This window comes from Lycium ferocissimum, chromosome 8 (assembly GCF_029784015.1).
Source record: "Lycium ferocissimum isolate CSIRO_LF1 chromosome 8, AGI_CSIRO_Lferr_CH_V1, whole genome shotgun sequence".
Classification (NCBI taxonomy): Eukaryota; Viridiplantae; Streptophyta; class Magnoliopsida; order Solanales; family Solanaceae; genus Lycium; species Lycium ferocissimum.
This window is the reverse complement of record NC_081349.1, coordinates 40768710-40786115: the sequence shown is the minus strand read 5'-3', so window position 1 is coordinate 40786115 and position 17406 is coordinate 40768710. Positions and strand designations below refer to the sequence as shown.

The following is a 17406-nucleotide window of genomic DNA, read 5'->3' as shown; positions in this document are numbered from 1 at the left end:
GATGGATTCAGAATTTTAATTTTACGAGTTCAAGTAATTCAGTTTCAACCATCGAGTCCTGTCCATCACCTTATTTGAGTCCTAAGTTTATAGTTCAATTTTTTCAGTAATTTCAGTGAATTTTACACAAATAAATCCCGATCTAGGCTAAAAGTTATCAATTCAAACTTCAAACGAACTCATAGTACTAGACTAGATCCGCCCATGAAAATGATTAGGGAAAATGGAAACAAAACTAAAAGAAGTTACAATTCATCTAGATCGAAGAAAGAGGTTTTTGATAGATAGGACGTTACTGTCTCATTTTAAAAGTATGTTCAAGGAACTTTCAGCCTATCATGTATTCCTCTTGTCAAGTTTTCTTCGGAGTATATAAATTCTCAAACGTCCACAACAACATTTCCTAGGTTTAAAAATATAGTAGTAGTAATTAATTACCAAGTTGCAACGATGTTTGTCGTCTTAGTTTTCTTATCTTTTTCGAGTTTATCATGTCATAGAATAAAGTAACCCCCCAGGATTCGTCGACCATCTTAAACTCCATTTATGGGGACTCGTAATTAAAGAGTAAACTACCATTTAATTTTTTGGTGAATAATCTGACATACTGAGAAGACTATTGTATATGTCACTAGTGGGTTCCATAGCCACATCTTTCAACATCGATCATTATGTACTAGGAGCAGCATTATCTTTTTTGGAATTAAGTCGATGGGAATTAAATAAGTTGACGTCACCCAAGAGTACTATTTTCATGTTGAAATATCTAAAAAGATGTTGGAATAACTTGGCCGTCGTTGTTTTGCTGCGAGAATAAAACACTGAATTGAATGAACTGTTTATCAGTGGGACGACTAAATTTAAATAGATTTAAGGTATATATACTCTAATACTAGTAATATAAAACATTATATTATCATGAAATTTAACAAGTAATTACTATGTTTAATAGGTTACGATTAATGCATATTATAACATTTATCGATAATTACAATAAGTATGTACAAATAAACAGAATTTGAAAGTTTGACTCAACAAGTTATAACTCGGACTATGTCGATTAACTATTTTTTTTTTAGCTTCAGAGCTATGTGATTAACTGTTCTCATCTCATGTTTAACAAATGTTCATCTTTCAAATGATTTGTGGAGATATGGTTATTTGATTGAGTCTTCAAACGGTAAAATTGCTGTGAATATGGCCATGGTGGATAACCCATTTGAAAAGTTGTCAAAGTATATTTGAGACTGATTATAGGAAAGAACATGTGCACCGAAGATGCTTATATACAGAAGAAGAAGAAGAAGAAACATTCAATTAGAGCTATACTAATATATATTTATCTTATTTCTTTGTTTAGTTTTATGGATTTTTCTCTGAAACCTCCCTTTTCTATTTTGTAATTCTCTTTCCTTGATAGCTTTTGGTTGGCTGTTAATCATATAATTTGGCTCAATTTATTTATCTGTAAACTCTATTTTTGTACAAATATCAAAGATTCCCTTTGTTACATTGGTTAAAGGTGGTAACATTTCTTCCTTCTGGTAATTCTGGTTCTAAACAAATCTTTTGAAGGCGGGCCAGGGTCCAAGCCCATAGTATCTTTGTTCTAGATAGTGTTTTCAAACGAGTTATTTTTGCATAATTTTTTCAACAACATACTCAGTATAATCTCATATGGGGAAGAATAGTCTGTACGCAGACATTACCCCTACTTGTGAAGGTAGGAAAATTGTTTCTGAAGAGTCTCGATTTCAAGCAAAGGTGAAAAAGAAGCAGTAACAACAAACAGAAACAACAACAAGATAAAAGCTACCGAAGTGAAAGTAACAACAAGTAGTAATAGAAATCTAAGACTAAGAATACGAGAATAATACTAATGCTCCTGATATAGAAAAGAAATACACTTGACTATCTACTACCTACTACCTTCTACCCTAACTTTGACCTGTACACCTCCTATCAAGGGTCATATCCTCGGTAAGTGTAGTTGCCCATGTCGCCCACTCTCTCTCTTCAATACTTGCTTTGCTTTATATCTCTCCTCGGGCCCCCACCATAGCTAACCTCCCACACCCCCTCACATGAGCATCTATGCATCTTCTCTTCACATGCCCAAATCATCTCAGTCCTACTTCCCGCATCTTATCCACCATGGAGGTCACTCCCACCTTGTCCCGGATATCTTCATTCCTATTCTTATCTCTCTTGGTATGCCCACACATCCATCTCAACATCCTTATTTGTGCTACTTTCATCTTTTGGACATAAGAGTTCTTGACTGGCTAATACTCTGTCGTATACGATATAATCAACCTAACCACCATACTGAAATAGGATAAAAATAAAATAGTGATCTTAAATTATTTTGTCTGTGTAAATCTTCCTGTTCTATGTTATTTGGACTAGTGAATTTTCAAGTTCAATAATAGTACGAGCTAGTTATTTTCAGAATTCAATTGAAAAATAACTTTGACATAGAATTCAAATCTCACACATGAAATTTTATGATAATGTCTAGGAATTTTCAATTAGAGAGATTAGAAATGACTATTTGTGAATTTTATCCTTCAATGTCATATGGTAATAATAATAAAAAAAATATTTATAAGAAAGAAAGAGTTAACTACACTAAACACTCATGTACTATTACGAATATACCCCCCGCATCTTAAATTAAATACTTACACCCCTTATATTATAAAAATCTTGCACTTACACCCCACCCTATGATGTTATCCCTTTTTTTTAAAAAATAAACCTTTATATACTAGAAATCATACACAAATGAGACTCCATATAAGTATATTTAAGATAATTTTGAAGCGAAAGAATAAATCAATAACTAAAATTAAAAAAAAAAAACTCTATTTAACAAATAGTGTAATTAAACAAAATTACAAATAATTAACAAATTGTGTAATTAAACAAAATTACAAATAATTTACACAAGCTCTGATACCACATGTTAATTCTAAACACTTGCTCAGAGCTGTCGCAGCGGAATATTAAATCGGAATATACTTTCAGCCATGATTGTTCAAGTGTTGTGGAGAACCGCCTTTGATCTGACATCGACTTATAACACTAAAAGAGTGTTGAAAAAATCGTAGAGTCTTCTAGTCTATGCCTATCACAAAAGAGATGCTGGACTGATGGAGTTACATGCATATTTATAGGCAGGCTAAGGACTATTAGGCAAAAACTTTAACCATACGGACTTCTCCATAAAATATAATTACCAGGGACTCCTAATAAAACGTTTCCTCCTATCAAGAAAACTTCCCGATATGCATAACTAATACATTATCTGCTATATATATCATTTATTTGAAAGACAAGGTAAATAATTTATTACAAGAAAATGTGGGCCATATTAAATGTCTCTAAAAGAAAGTGCAAGAAAGTTATTACTAATAATTGGTGTATCTTATGTGTTCCTTTTCCTATTTATGACTTTTGAAGGATAAATGTTTCAAAAAATATTTATATTTAATATCTTTATTATAAAATTTCATAAAATTAACTCCGAAAAAACATCTTATTTTATAGTTTTAGTTTGTCTTTTAATAATTATATTTTAATATATTTAGCTACTGATATACATCATAGGGGATGTAAGTGTAGGTTTTTCATAGTATAGGAGGTGTAAGTATTTAATTTTAAATATAGGGGATCTCTCTGTAATTGAGTCATGATACGGGGGTTTGTTGTGATGTTAAGATCATGAACGAAATTGATAAGTCAGGTCAGGACTTGGGCCAGGAATTGCGGCGTCAATCTCACAAATGAAACTTTATGATAATGTCTTGGAATTTTATATTTTGTATTTGAAATTCTATATGATAGTAATTGTTTTTCAATTATACAGATTAAAAAAGGAAAAATTACAATCATGCCTTTGAGTGATCTAATTTGCAAAATTAAGGCCAAATGTATAGGTTTTGTATATTTATATGTATAATATACATAATCGCTTTTATAGATTTTGTATATTTCGGCCATATTAATAACTAAATTTCGCCGAACTGTACATATTGGTAAGTTTCCATTAAAAAATAACTATTTGTAAATTTTATCCTTCCGAATATCGTATGTTTTTTTTCCACGAATATCATATGGGGTGAAAATGATTTTCACCTCTCAACTTTGCTTTAAAAATCAATCTCTCCCGTCAACTATGAACAATAGTCATCCTCCTCCCTTTATCCTATGCAATATCCATTCACCCTTGACATTTTCAATCCTTCATCTATGTAATACCTTTTTATATTGTATAATTTTTTTTAACCTAGGTATTTATAAATTTTTATTTTAGTTCATATTATAAGTAGAATAATCTTTTTAGAATTTATAAGCAAAATCTGACGTTACTTTTTATGATTGATATTTTAATATTACATGCATTAAGTGTGTGTGTGTATTTAAGTTTCACTTATCTCTTATTCTCTATTGTCAATATATAAACTAACGAGTTTTGGTTGCCATTGATGGAGTAATTTCTAAATAATAATTTAAAATTCATTTACAATATAAATAGATAATTTTTTAGGAATTTGTTATAGAATATACCTCAATTTTTCCTAATTAATTTGTATTACTTGCATTGAAATATATTTATAAAGTTATTATTACATGTTATTTTTACTTGTATAAATACAGATATTAGAGTTTTGATTATTATAAAAAAAAAAAGATTCTTATTTTTCTCATTTATTTCATTATAAAACGATATTAAGTTAAATACTCAATTAGAATTTCTTACTTTTTTTTTCCGTCTTGAAAATAATATTTATTTTCTTATAGGAAATTTGTTACATAGATTAAGAAGATAAAAAAATATCATGATTTTAAAGAAATAAAAGAAAAAAAGACAAGTTGATAATATAAGGATAAAATAGAAATTTAAAAAAGTTAATTAGGATAAAAGAGGAAGAATGACTATTATTTAAAGTTGAAGATAAATTTAATTTTCAAAATAAAGTTGGGAGCGAAAATGATTTTCGCCCATATCATATGCCATATGGCAGTCAACTAATCCTTCTGTTCACTTTTACGTATTTTCATAAGTTACGTTAAAATCATGATGTGAAGTGAAGAGATAGGTCTGGTTCATGAGTTTGGGCCACCAATCATTCATCAACAAGCATCTTTCTAGAGTACTTTTGGAAAAACTTTACAATGGGTGAGGCATAAATATGATATGGTGTGTGAGGGAGTATTTTATTACAATTATATTATGGGCCCCACTGGTTTATGCTCTTCCCACTCTTCTTTTCTTCTTCCACGTTTTTTTGTCATTTCTCTCTCCTCTTTCCTATTTTTTCTCATTTTCTTTTTTTTTCATCAATTTTAAAACCAATTCTATTATACGCTGATCAATTTTTTTTAAGATATTCTTCAATTTTATTATTTAGCTTTTCAATTTTTTCTTAAAAAATCAGTTAATCTCCGTATAAGTTTAAAAGAAAATAATTGGCAATCCAAAAAAAAAAAATCAATGTAAAAATTGATAACCAAAAATGAATGTAGGATACTTTTAAAAGTAAAAACACATTAGGAAATTTATTGGAATTCTTTTTTTTCCTTTTTCTTTTGGTATATATTATTCAAAGTTGCTACATTCTGTACCCGAAAAATTCAAAGTTCTAAATGTCATTAAAGTAGACCCTGAATTTAGTGGTGTGCAAAAATCGGTTTAATCGATAAACTGAACCGAAAAAAAAGTTATCTGTTTAGCAATCTATTTGGTTAATGATTTTAGTAAGATCTTATGTCCTCATTAGGTTATCGGTTTAACTGTTAATAGAACTTAAAATTTGAAATCGAGCCGGTAGTCCATAAAACTTAAAAAATCATTAACCAAATAGATTACTAAACCAATAACTTTTTTTTCGGTTCAGTTTATGGTTAAACAGATTTTTGCACACCACTAAATTCAGGGTCTACTTTGATGACACTTAGAACTTTGAATTTCTCGGATACAGAATGTAGCAACTTTAAATAATATATACCAAAAGAAAAAGGAAAAAAGAATTTCAATAAATTTCCTAAGGTATTTTTACTTTTAAAAGTATCCTACATTCATTTTTTATTATCAATTTTTACATTTTTTTTTTGGAGTGCCAATTTTTTTTTTTTCTAAACTTTTATGGAGTTTAACTGATTTTTTAAGAAATATTGAAAAGTTAAATAATAAAATGAAAGAATATCTTAAAAAAATTAATCTGCATATAATAGAATTAATTTTAAAATTGATAAAAAAAAAATAGAAAAGAGTAGAAAGAAATGACAAAAAAACGTGCAAGAAGAAAGCAAGAGCATAAAGTGATGGGCTTATAATATAATTGTAATAAAATACTCCCTCACCCACCATGTCATATTTATACCTCAAGTTTTTCGTACTTTTGCAAAGTAAACTACTACTACTATAGGAGTAGTATTATTTACAACGACCAAAAAAAAAAAACTAGGAGAGAGAGAGAAATGGAAGAAGAAGAAGAAGAGCATGAAGTATACGGAGGAGAAATTCCAATGGAAACTGATACCTTAACTGCCCCCACTGATGATGATGATGCCTCCGTTAAGGTAATCTAACATTATTTTTTGTTTTCTTGTAGAAAAATTCCCTAATTTAGAATTGGATTTGATTTGGTTTTCTTGGAATTATGAAGGAATTGGATGAGATGAAGAAAAGATTGAAAGAGATGGAAGATGAAGCTGCTGCTCTCCGTGATATGCAGGCCAAAGTTGAGAAAGAAATGGGCTCTGTTCAAGGTCTCTCTCTCTCTTTTTTTTTTTTTTTTTAAACCGTGGTGTCCAGGCTAGCTTGCATGACTATAATTTTGAGTAACTTTGACCACCTTAGACTTCACGGTTCTCAATTTACTTCAATTGACCACATCCTTTGGTGCTGCATTTCTATATTATGGTGTCAAAACTTGAAATCCTACTAATCTACTACTAGGAATGCTTGTTGGTTTGTCAAGAAGTGGTTGTATGTTTGATATTCTGATTTTCCCCTTAAAAAGTTGTGATCTTTGGGTTATTGGATCTAAATATTACTAGTTATTATTTGATCTTTATCTTGCAGAACTAGGAGAAAATTCAAGTTAGTAGGCTCCCGTTTGGCCATCCATGTTAAAGTTCAAACCTGAAATTTGAAAATATGAGTTTTTGAAGTTGTGTTTCGACATGCATTTTACTTGGAAAATATTTGAAGTTTTGTGAGTGGAAGTGAAATTTCACCCCAAAACTGGTCTGAGCTAGTTTTTGGAACTCAAAAATATTTTGAAGATAAATTTTCAAAATCTTTAGCCAAACGCTAGCTAGGTTTTGGATAAATTAATTATACACATTGTGTGCATTTTTTAACACAAATACAGGGTCTACGTTAAAGCTATTGGGTTCTACTGAACCGTATGCTAAATTGTGGCTCCAACTCTGCTTTTCTATAATTTGGTATCAAAACTTGAAATCCTATTAATCTACTATCAGATTTTTTGTTGGCTTGTCAAGAAGTGGTTGTATGTTTGATATTCTGATATTTTTCCTTAAAAAGTTGTGGTCTTTGGGTTATTGGGTCTAATTAAGGATGTGTTGTTCTGCTAGGTCCGCCATAGTTACTGTACTATCCTAAAAAATTCAACAATTTTTTTGCGTTAAACCCCCTAAAAATTGATGTTTGCTATGAGACTATGATATCTTTTCGAGTAGAGTTTGCCATAGGAACTGATTATACATTACCCTAGAGGCCTATACAATGAGAAGTTTCGTTCGTCTTTGGAAATTCAAATAAAACATACCGTAATGGAAACAAAAGATTCACCATTTAGTAAAGATGAGTTTATCAGTTGTAGTACAATTAAACTTGCAGGAGTTGTCAATGAGGCCAAAAGTATACATTTCTACTAGTAATTGGTTGTGATTAGTTAAGACTTAAAATTTTCAATAACTTAGAAACTGAAATCCAATTTTTTGACAGAAAAATCCATCTAAAGTCAACCCTTAAGACCAGCCGCAGCCCTTGAAACTCGGGGATATGTGCTCGTAAATACCAGACATAATTCGCTTGGTGCAGGGCTCGAACCTGTGACATACGTCACAATTCCCTCAACCTTTGGCAATGGCAATTGAGCTAAGCCCAGGGGCAATTTTTTTTCTTAATTATTTTTGCATCGTTTTAGTTGCTGAGTATCTTTATTGATCTTTTTCGGAACCATTTATTTTGCAGATCCTGCTAATGCAGCTGCTTCGCAGGCAAACCGTGAGGAAGTGGATGCACGATCAATATTTGTTGGCAATGTAAGAACTGTACATCTATAGTTTGTAAGTGGTGATTGCATTCTTGGGGAAGTGCTTCGCTTGATTGAAGAATGTTTTCAGATAAGTTGGTCTATGCGTGGTTGAGTGGTTTGTTAAAGGATCAGATTTGCCTCTATACTATCAAAAATAACTTATATTTGCCCTTCGTTATACATTTTGGTATATTTTCCCTTGCCATCCAACTTTGGGGCCATATTTACCCCTCATTCGTTAAATCTCATATCGCCACCTAAATTTTCCTACGTGGCATTTTTTTTTCCAATTAAATATGGTCACCCATTTAAAAGAATTTAACCCACCCGGCCCACTAAATTCTGGAAATTTGCAGATAGTCATCTTCTTCCATCAACCAGGGTTCTTTTCTAGACTTTGACGATAAACTACATTATTAAAATGATCACTTTCTATGCGAGTAATTAAATATATCAATAAGCATTGTCCTTCAGTGGGTATCAACATTTGGTACCAGGTTTTCTTGATGCAAAATTCAGATTTGACTTCTTCTGATATGATATCTGACCTGGAAGTTCTTGGAAATTTCTGAACCTCAACAAATCCATTTACCAAAAGAATCACAAAAAGCAAGATACTGAAAGATCACTTCTCCAATGAACAAAAGGTCTTTACAAGCAGATAAGTTTGTACCATGATTCTTAGATACAAAATAGTGTACAAGGGAAGAATGTGGTGGTTCTGTAACAAATGAAGGAAATTTAGAGAAACAAAAGAATTATCAATGAAATAGCATGTTTTATTATCTTGTCGGATGTAGGTTTGGTTTAAAAGTTTATATCCAGAAACGATAGCTGACACTGCTAGAGCTAGAAACGCGACGAACTCCATGCCAATTGCTGATCCTGAAGAATCTGTGAATATGTTGGGTGGGTCAGGCAGGGGGGTTAAATTCTTTTAAATAGGTGACCAGATTTAATTAGACAAAAAATTCCACGTAGGCGCCACGTAAGAAAATTTAGGTGGGGGCATGGGATTTAACGGATGAGGGGTAAACATGGCTTGAAAGTTGGATGACGAGGGCAAATATATCAAAAAAGTATAATGAAGGGCAAATATAACTTACATTATAATTTTTATAGGGGCAAATCTGACCCTTTTCCGTTGATAATTTGAACTCCACCTTGTTAGCTTGCTCACATGACTAATTCCAAGCCTGGATAAATGATGGTTGTGGTAGGTTGACAATCAGTTTAAAATTAGTTAATTTTTAGATCCTCACAATATTGAATATATTATGACATATTTATCTAGGCATGTGTACACCATTTGAACAGTGTAATGAAACAGGCCCAGATGGCGGGAAGTGGATATAGAAGATACACATAGCAAATATCAATTGTTTGGATTTGATGCATAGTAATAATTGTTGTTGTATATTTGATAGTCCCATTGCTGAGCCAATGCCCCCAATAAACTTGAAATTCCCAAATGTCTAAGCCCCGGGTTTACCCATTTCATGATTCAACCCCTAACATGAACCCTAGGTTCATATCTTTCAAAAATGAGCTTAACTATGTTCTAATATCATCATTCATGCTCAATTCTTCATTTTAAGCTCTTAGATATTACTACACATATCTCAAATAGTAGTAAAAATAGAAAGAACAAGACATGGATGCATTGAAGCACAAGCTAGTAGTGATTTACACTTCCTGCAGTGTTGCCACTTTTGATTTTGCAATTTCTTCACCAAGCTTCTTGGTGTCATTGATATGGAAGGGAGAAGGGTTCCCTTGTTTTGTCCCTCTCCAGTAAGAAAACCAAGTGCAAATAGCTTGATTTGCTTCTCCCAAGGTGTATTTATAAAAAAACTTGTTTATCTGATGTGTGCACTGCACTTTATCGTATAACATATGCCATATTGATGTCCGGTCCACATACTATACACATACATTAAATAGTAATAACAAGGACAGTGATCTTTTAACAGAAAAAATAGTAATATTAGCAACAGCAATAATAGAGTGTACGCAGACCTTACCCCTACCTTGTGAAGGAAGGGAGGTTGTTTCCGATAGACCCCCGGCTCAAACTTTCCTTCTCCAAGTTAAAGTTAAATAACACTTCTTAGCATCTTAATTTTGATATGACAATCCTTCGATTAACTGCCCTTTTTTTTCCTTCCTATTTAACCTATAAATTAGACACATTTCCCTTTGACTCGTGTAATGATCTAGTCCAAATTCACTTAATTTTGTAGCTAGACGAACCAAGTCTCTAGTTTGGGGTGGAGGTCGTACTATACAGTAGTACATTTGGTCAAAGTACATTGTAGTTCCACTGTAGTTGGGGAATTCTTTTCCCTACTAAAAGCTGTTTGTAGTTCTTAAAGGATTGCAGATATGCTACTCATTGCATCTAATCATATAAAAGAAGTAATATACCTTATTTCCCTTGGAAGCGTTGGAAGCATGTTTATTCCTAATTCATGATCCTAGCTCTATAGAGTTATAGTGTCTCATTATGAATGCGGTATTACAACATGAACAGTCAAATTTGTGAGGAGTCATCTTGTTTGGGGAGTTGGTATTAATGGTTGAAAGCTTTGGTTATTTATTATGCTTGAAAAATATAGGATTTGATCTTAACCTGAACTATGCACCATTTATTTGTTTCTTCTCTTGCAAATAAATGACAGGTACAAGCTTTGGTTCTCGGGCAAGTCGAGGTATAGGAATGGGGTAGGGATCTTAGTAGATAGTGAGCTTAGAGATCAGGTGGTAGAGGTTAGGAGGATCAATGACAGGATGATGGCGATTAAGTTAGTCGTTGGAGGGTTCGCCTTGAACATTATTAGTGCTACGCGCGCGAGTGGGTTTGGACGAGGAGGTAAAAGGCGGTTTGGGAGGACTTGGACGAAGTGGTGGTAAGTATATCGCTGCGAGAAGTTATTCATAGGAGGAGATTTCGATAGGGCACGTTGGAGTGCTGTTTCGAGGGTTATGACGAGGTGCGTGGAGGATTTGGCTTCGGGGACGGGAATGGTGGAGGAGTCTCGCTCTGGATTTCCTGCTTTTGGATTGGTGGTAGCCAACTCGAGTTTTCCGAAGAAGGAGGAGCGCTTGGTAACCTTTCGTAGCTCGGTGGTACAGCCTTGAATAGACTTTTTGTAGAAAAAAGATGATAAAGGCCTCTGTAAGGCTGAGTCATCTTAGAGTGAGAATCTTACGACCCGACATAGGCTTATTGGTGATGGATTTGGAGATAAGAAGGAAGAAGAAGAAGAGGGTCGTGGATGACGAAAGCGAGATTAGGTGGGGAGTTTGACTTTGTCTAGTGCCACAGAGATGGGGGGAGAAGTTGATGGCTATGGGAGCGTGGGATAGTAGGGGGGATGCGAGTAGTATGTGGGATGGGACGACGGTTGCATTAGGGAAACGGTATAAAGGTATTGGGGGTCTCGGGGGCGCGTGGTGGGCGCGAGGGATTGGTGGTGGAATGAGAGAAGTCGAGGGAAGGTAGAGCGAAAAAAGCGAGCGTATGTGAAGTTGGTAGATAGCGAGGATGATGAAGAAAGCGGACGAACGAGGAAAAGTATAAGATGGCGAGAAAGGAGGCGAAGGGCGGCGGTTTCGGCGGTAAAAACGGCGACACTTTTTGAGCAGCTGCTTTATGCGGAGACTAGAGGACGAGAGGGTGGGGATAAGAAGCTATTTAGCGCTCGCCGAGGGCGAGACGGAGGAAGGCACGCGACTTGGATCAAGTGAAGTGCGTCGAGAACCCGAGGATGGCCAAGTGTTGGTAAAGGAAACCGCGTTAGACGGAGATGGCGATCATACTTTCATGAACTCTTGAACGAAGGAGGGGACGGAGACATTGTGTTGGGAGACTTGGAGCGGCTCGATGGCGTCGCGACTTTGGTTATTGTAGGAGTATAAAGGTTAAGGAGGTTAAGGGGAGGATTCGTAGGATGCGCGGGGGAAGAGCGACGGGACTGATGAGATTAACTTGGGGAATTTTGGAAGAATGTGGCGGGGGTAGGCTTGGAGTGGGTTTATTTGCGGGTTGTTTAATGTCATTTCGAACGGCGAAATCGGAAGAATGGAGGTGAGTACGATGATTCCGTGTAAAAGAACAAGGAGACATTGGCTAACGATAACTATAGAGGTATCGAGCTGCTTCCAAGTCACACTATGAAAGTGTGGGAAAGGGTGGTGGAAATGAGGGTGAGGAGGTGTGTCTTTCGAGAGAACCGATTTGGATTCGTGCCGGGGCGCTCGACTACGAAACCATTCGTATTGTAAGAAAGATTGGTGGAGTAGTATAGGGAGCGGAAGAGGGACTTGCGTATGGTATTCATTGACTAGTAAAGGCTGCGACAAAGTGCCCGAAGAGGTCACATGGAGATGCTTGGAGGCTAAAGGTGTGCATGGTGTACGTTAGAGCGATAAAGGATATGTATGATGGAGCTAAGACCGAGGTAAGGACGGTAGGAGGAGACTCGGAGCCTTTTGTTACGATGGGGTTGCGTCGAGGATCGACTCTTGCTTCCCATTCGCCTTGGTGATGGATGAATTGACGCGACAAATACTAGGTGAGGTGCCTTGGTACATGTTGTTCGCGGATGACATAGTCACCGGCGGCGAGACTCGCCGAGCGGGTTAACGATAGCTGGAGAGGGAGGCAGACGTTGGAGTCTAAAGGATTTCGGTGAGTAGGACCGAACGGAGAATCTTGGAGTGCGGGTTCGGTGGCGTCGCGTGGTGACGAGGAAGTGAGGCTTGGTACCCGAGCCGTTTCGAAAAGGAAAGTTTGAAGTATGTTGGGTCTATTATACGGGGGAGATGGGGATATCGACGACGATGTTTCACGTCGTATTGGTGCGGGGTGGATGAAATGGAGGCTCGCCTCGAGGGTCTTGTGTGATAAGACGGTGCCGAAAACTTAAAGGCAGGATTCACCAAAGTGGTGGTTAGACCGACTTTATTGTACGGAGCGAGTGTTGGCCGATCGAAAATGTCACGTTCGAGAAGATGAGAGTCGCGGAAATGCGAATCTTCTGCGGTGGATGTGTGGGCACGCTGGGTGGGATAGAATTAGGAATGAAGATATCGAGACAAGGTGAGAGAGTGGCATCGGTTGGAGGACAAGATGCGGGAAAAGCGAGGTGAGATGGTTTGAGCATGTGAAGAGGAGAGAGGAGGATGCTCCGGTGCGGAGGTGTGAGAGGTTGGCTATGGACGGTTTCGGGGGAGAGGTAAAGGGAGGCGAAGAAGTATTGGGGAGAGGTGATTAGACGGGATATGACACGGTTTCCACCGAGGACATGACCTTAGATAGGGTTGTGGAGGACTCGGATTAGGATAGAAGGCTGGTGGCTTATCCTTTCACCATAGTAGTTGCGGATTTTGCTCATTTGTTTATTGCCGTTTTGATTTCTCGCATTTGATTCTTTGCTAATATTTGTTGGGCCGTTGTACTTTGATTATCTTATTTATCTATAGTAGTTAATGCTCCTTTCTTTCCGGACTGTTCTATCACGACTTTCTCGCTTTTATTATTCCTTGTTTTCATATTGTTTTCAATATGTATATATCTTTTTGTGTCTTGTTTTCCTCTCTTGAGCCGAGGGGTCTTTCGGAAATAGCCGCCCTACCTTTCAAGGTGGGGGTTAGGTCTGCGTACACTCTACCCTCCCCAGACCCCACATGGTGGGATTATACCGGGCTGCTTGTTGTTGTTGTTGTTCTCTTGCAATGTCCTAACTTCTTGGTGTAATTGTCTTTTTCCTTTTTGTAGTTATTAAGAACATTGGATTCTTCTTGATGATCTCTTCGTTTTGGTTTGACTTGGATGCTTCTTGAGAGTCATGCTCTGACTTTCTTCACTATAATCGCAGGTGCATTCATATTTTTGAGTAGCGCTGGCACCATGTTTTTGATGGTGGAAGAGAGCTATTTTGATTTTAGATATTTCTCTTAAGAGGCATTTTGACCTGTATGTTGACTTGTATAAAGTTTGAATAAGAAAGACAGCAATTCAGCAAAAAAAAAAAAGAAAAAAAAAAAAGAAGTGAAGGGAAAAAGAAAAATAGATTAAAAAAAGAAAATAAAAAGCATGAGAAAAAAATATTGTGAAGCTCCACTGGGAAAATGATGGAATTGAAATACAATTCAGTGAGAGGCAACGACAAAGTACAAGAAAATAAAAAAGAGTATTTGGAATGTGATTTGTGAGGATTCTCATGGAAACCACAAAAAGTCATTTCTTTGTTAAAGTACTTTCACCTTAGGTTCAAGTTTCGACCTTTTGCAAGAAGAAAGGTGCATTTGCCTGTGAAGTGCAAACCCTTGTCATTGCCATGCAAATTCTAGTTGCCGAGTCTAGTTGCTGCTGGTGGACGTGAGTATTCAGATTTGACTAGCTATTAAGCCTGACACGGTGAGGTGTCATTACTTTGCCTTTGGCCTTATCTATTATTTCTTCCATGGCTACCAAAACTTTTATACTGAACCATATGATCTGTTCTTCTCCTGTGCTACTATGGTGATGTGGCAGTCAGTTTCCATTGTACCTACACTATTTTTCGTTAGGGGGGAAAGAAAGGGGATAAGGAGTATTTCTTGTTTGGTTAGGATGTAAAAGAGGAGAGTCAACATTTTAACTCCAAAGTTTGGTGAAAGAGAGAAGTAAATATCATCTGGGCTTGTAATTGACTGATTAAAGTTTTTCTTGAAACAACCTAGCTACTTAAATCCTTTTAGAGCATTTGATTTTACAGCGAGAAAAATAGAAAATATTCTGTGTCAAGCATAAGTAAAGCCAGGAAAGCCAAGTGCTGAGCTGAATGATCTTTCTCTGCTGTTTGGAAGGCGCTGGGGCACAAAATTGTTTCTCTCTTTATGTGTTGATACACGGATCTGTATTATTTTATACTATCATTATCTTTGAGTTCATAGTTATTAGTTTTTGCAAAACTTAACATAAGATAGATTGGAATTCTAGCTTTCCATGAAGTTTCAAATTCTTTATTTCATTGTCACTTGCAGTTACCAGCTCGTGTTTAATGAATTTCATGTTACAGGTTGATTATGCATGTACCCCAGAGGAAGTTCAGCAGCATTTCCAGGCATGTGGCACTGTGAATCGAGTTACCATTCTAACTGATAAGTTTGGTCAACCTAAAGGTTTTGCTTATGTGGAATTCGTTGAACAAGAAGCTATTCAGGAGGCACTCCAACTGAATGAGTCCGAACTGCACGGACGACAGTTGAAGGTGAATTTCTTTTCATCTTTTATCTGAATAGAGTGATCACTCTCCAGCAAGCATGTCATGTTTGTTGGTAGGAGGGGAGATATAGAAACAGGAAAGGCTCTGCAATAAAGGACTCCGGACATATTGAACAGGTTGTTGACAATGCACAAATATCAAGCTTATGATGTTGCATCTTATATGTACAGGACAATCCGTCTTAGAGGGACCAATAAAAGAATATTGTCTTAGAGGCAAAATCTGTCATTTAATTGTTCTGCCTAGCTAATCTTTGCTTGTCGGACTTAAACACATAAAATGATTAATGGATTGCCAAGTAGCATATATCTGGATTGTAGTACATAGATTAAAAATAAGATTGAGGAAGTGGTAGCTTAGTATGATTTTGGGGTAGTTATGATATTGTCCTTTTCTTCAGATTGCTTTGTCATGCTTTATACCATATTTTGCCGTACTTTTTTTTGTTCTATCATAACAGTTTCTTTTATACATTATGCTTTGTTATGCTTTTTATTTTATTTTGTGATGACTCCTTTACTATTTGTTACTCCCTCCATCCCAATTTATGTGATATAGTTTGACTGGGCACGAAGTTTAAGGAAAAAAAAAGACTTTTGAATCTTGTGGTCTAAAACAAACCAAAGATATTTGTGTGGTTATAGATCATCTCGTTAAGCGTAAAAGTTAAAGTTGAATTGTTCCCAAATAAGGAAATATATCATTCTTTTTGGGACAGACTAAATAGGAAAGAATATCACATAAATTGGGACAGAGGGAGTAATTCTTATCTAACCTTCTTTGAAATGTCTTTTCTTGAGCCAAGGGTCTATTGGAAACAACCTCTCTACGTTTCTAGGTAGAGGTAAGGTCTGCGTACACTCTACCCTCTCCAGACCCCACTTTGTGGGAATGTACTGGGTATGTTGTTGTTGAAGTGGTTGCTTAAATAGGGAGGATATGATTGTTGCTCAATTAGACAACCGAACTCCTTAGCCTCTTTTATAAAGTTTTGGTAGCCTCTTTTATAAAGTTTTGGTTTTCTGATTTTGCAACCAATATGCTTTTCTTATTTACAACCAAACTCCATTTATATATCGTCTTCTAGTACGGTGTTTGCACTGAGTCTTTTCTTATTTTACGTGCGCATCTTGTGATTGTCTCCCTCTATTTCAGGTTATGCCCAAGAGGACTAATGTTCCAGGGATGAAACAGTTTCGTCCGAGGCGCTTCAATCCTTATATGCCTTACGGATTCAGAAGACCATATGCACCTGCCCCTTATTTCTACTCTCCTTATGGATATGGGTGAGTGTTTTTTTTATATCTTGTTGATTATCTCAAGCCTTGACAGTTCAAGTGGATGAAATCACGCGTATATTGTTTTGCATGGTGCAGGAAAGTTCCGAGATTCAGGAGGGCTTCGCGGTTCATGCCTTACTACTAAAAAATGTTGCTGTGTCAGCTAGATTTTGTTTGAGACATCATAGCAGTTGCCTATCATAAGCTTATGTAGCCTTCCTGCATGAAGGGAGTAACAAATAGTAAAGGAGTCATGAAGCATTTCTGTTGTGACTATTGGGAGTTTCTTTTAAATTTTTACCAATCAAGGGTTATGGCGGATGGATAGGATTCCTCCGCCCTTAACGAGAGGTCTCGGTTCGAGCCCTCGTAATGAAAAATCTTGGTAGTGAGCTCTTTTCTTTTAATGAGCTTTACATGATGAGTATGCCTATTAGTCAGAGTCCCTAAGCGGGTATGGATCACTAGATGGGGAACCAAAAAAGTTATTAGGAAGTTGGCGATTATCTTGATACATGGGGCAATTGGCAGGAATGCCTTTATTTTGGGGTGGTC

At 35.9% G+C, this 17406-nt stretch overlaps 1 protein-coding gene across 1 annotated transcript; it reads left to right on the top strand.

Annotated features, from left to right (window-relative positions):
• Positions 1-6464: 6464 nt before the first annotated feature.
• Positions 6465-17004, top strand: LOC132068472 (polyadenylate-binding protein 2-like). Its single transcript, XM_059462069.1, has 6 exons — positions 6465-6588; positions 6675-6777; positions 8234-8304; positions 15365-15556; positions 16727-16857; positions 16948-17004. The coding sequence occupies exons 1-6, from the start codon at positions 6487-6489 to the stop codon at positions 16994-16996; spliced, it is 648 nt and encodes a 215-aa protein (XP_059318052.1). The 5' UTR covers positions 6465-6486; the 3' UTR covers positions 16997-17004.
• Positions 17005-17406: the final 402 nt, after the last annotated feature.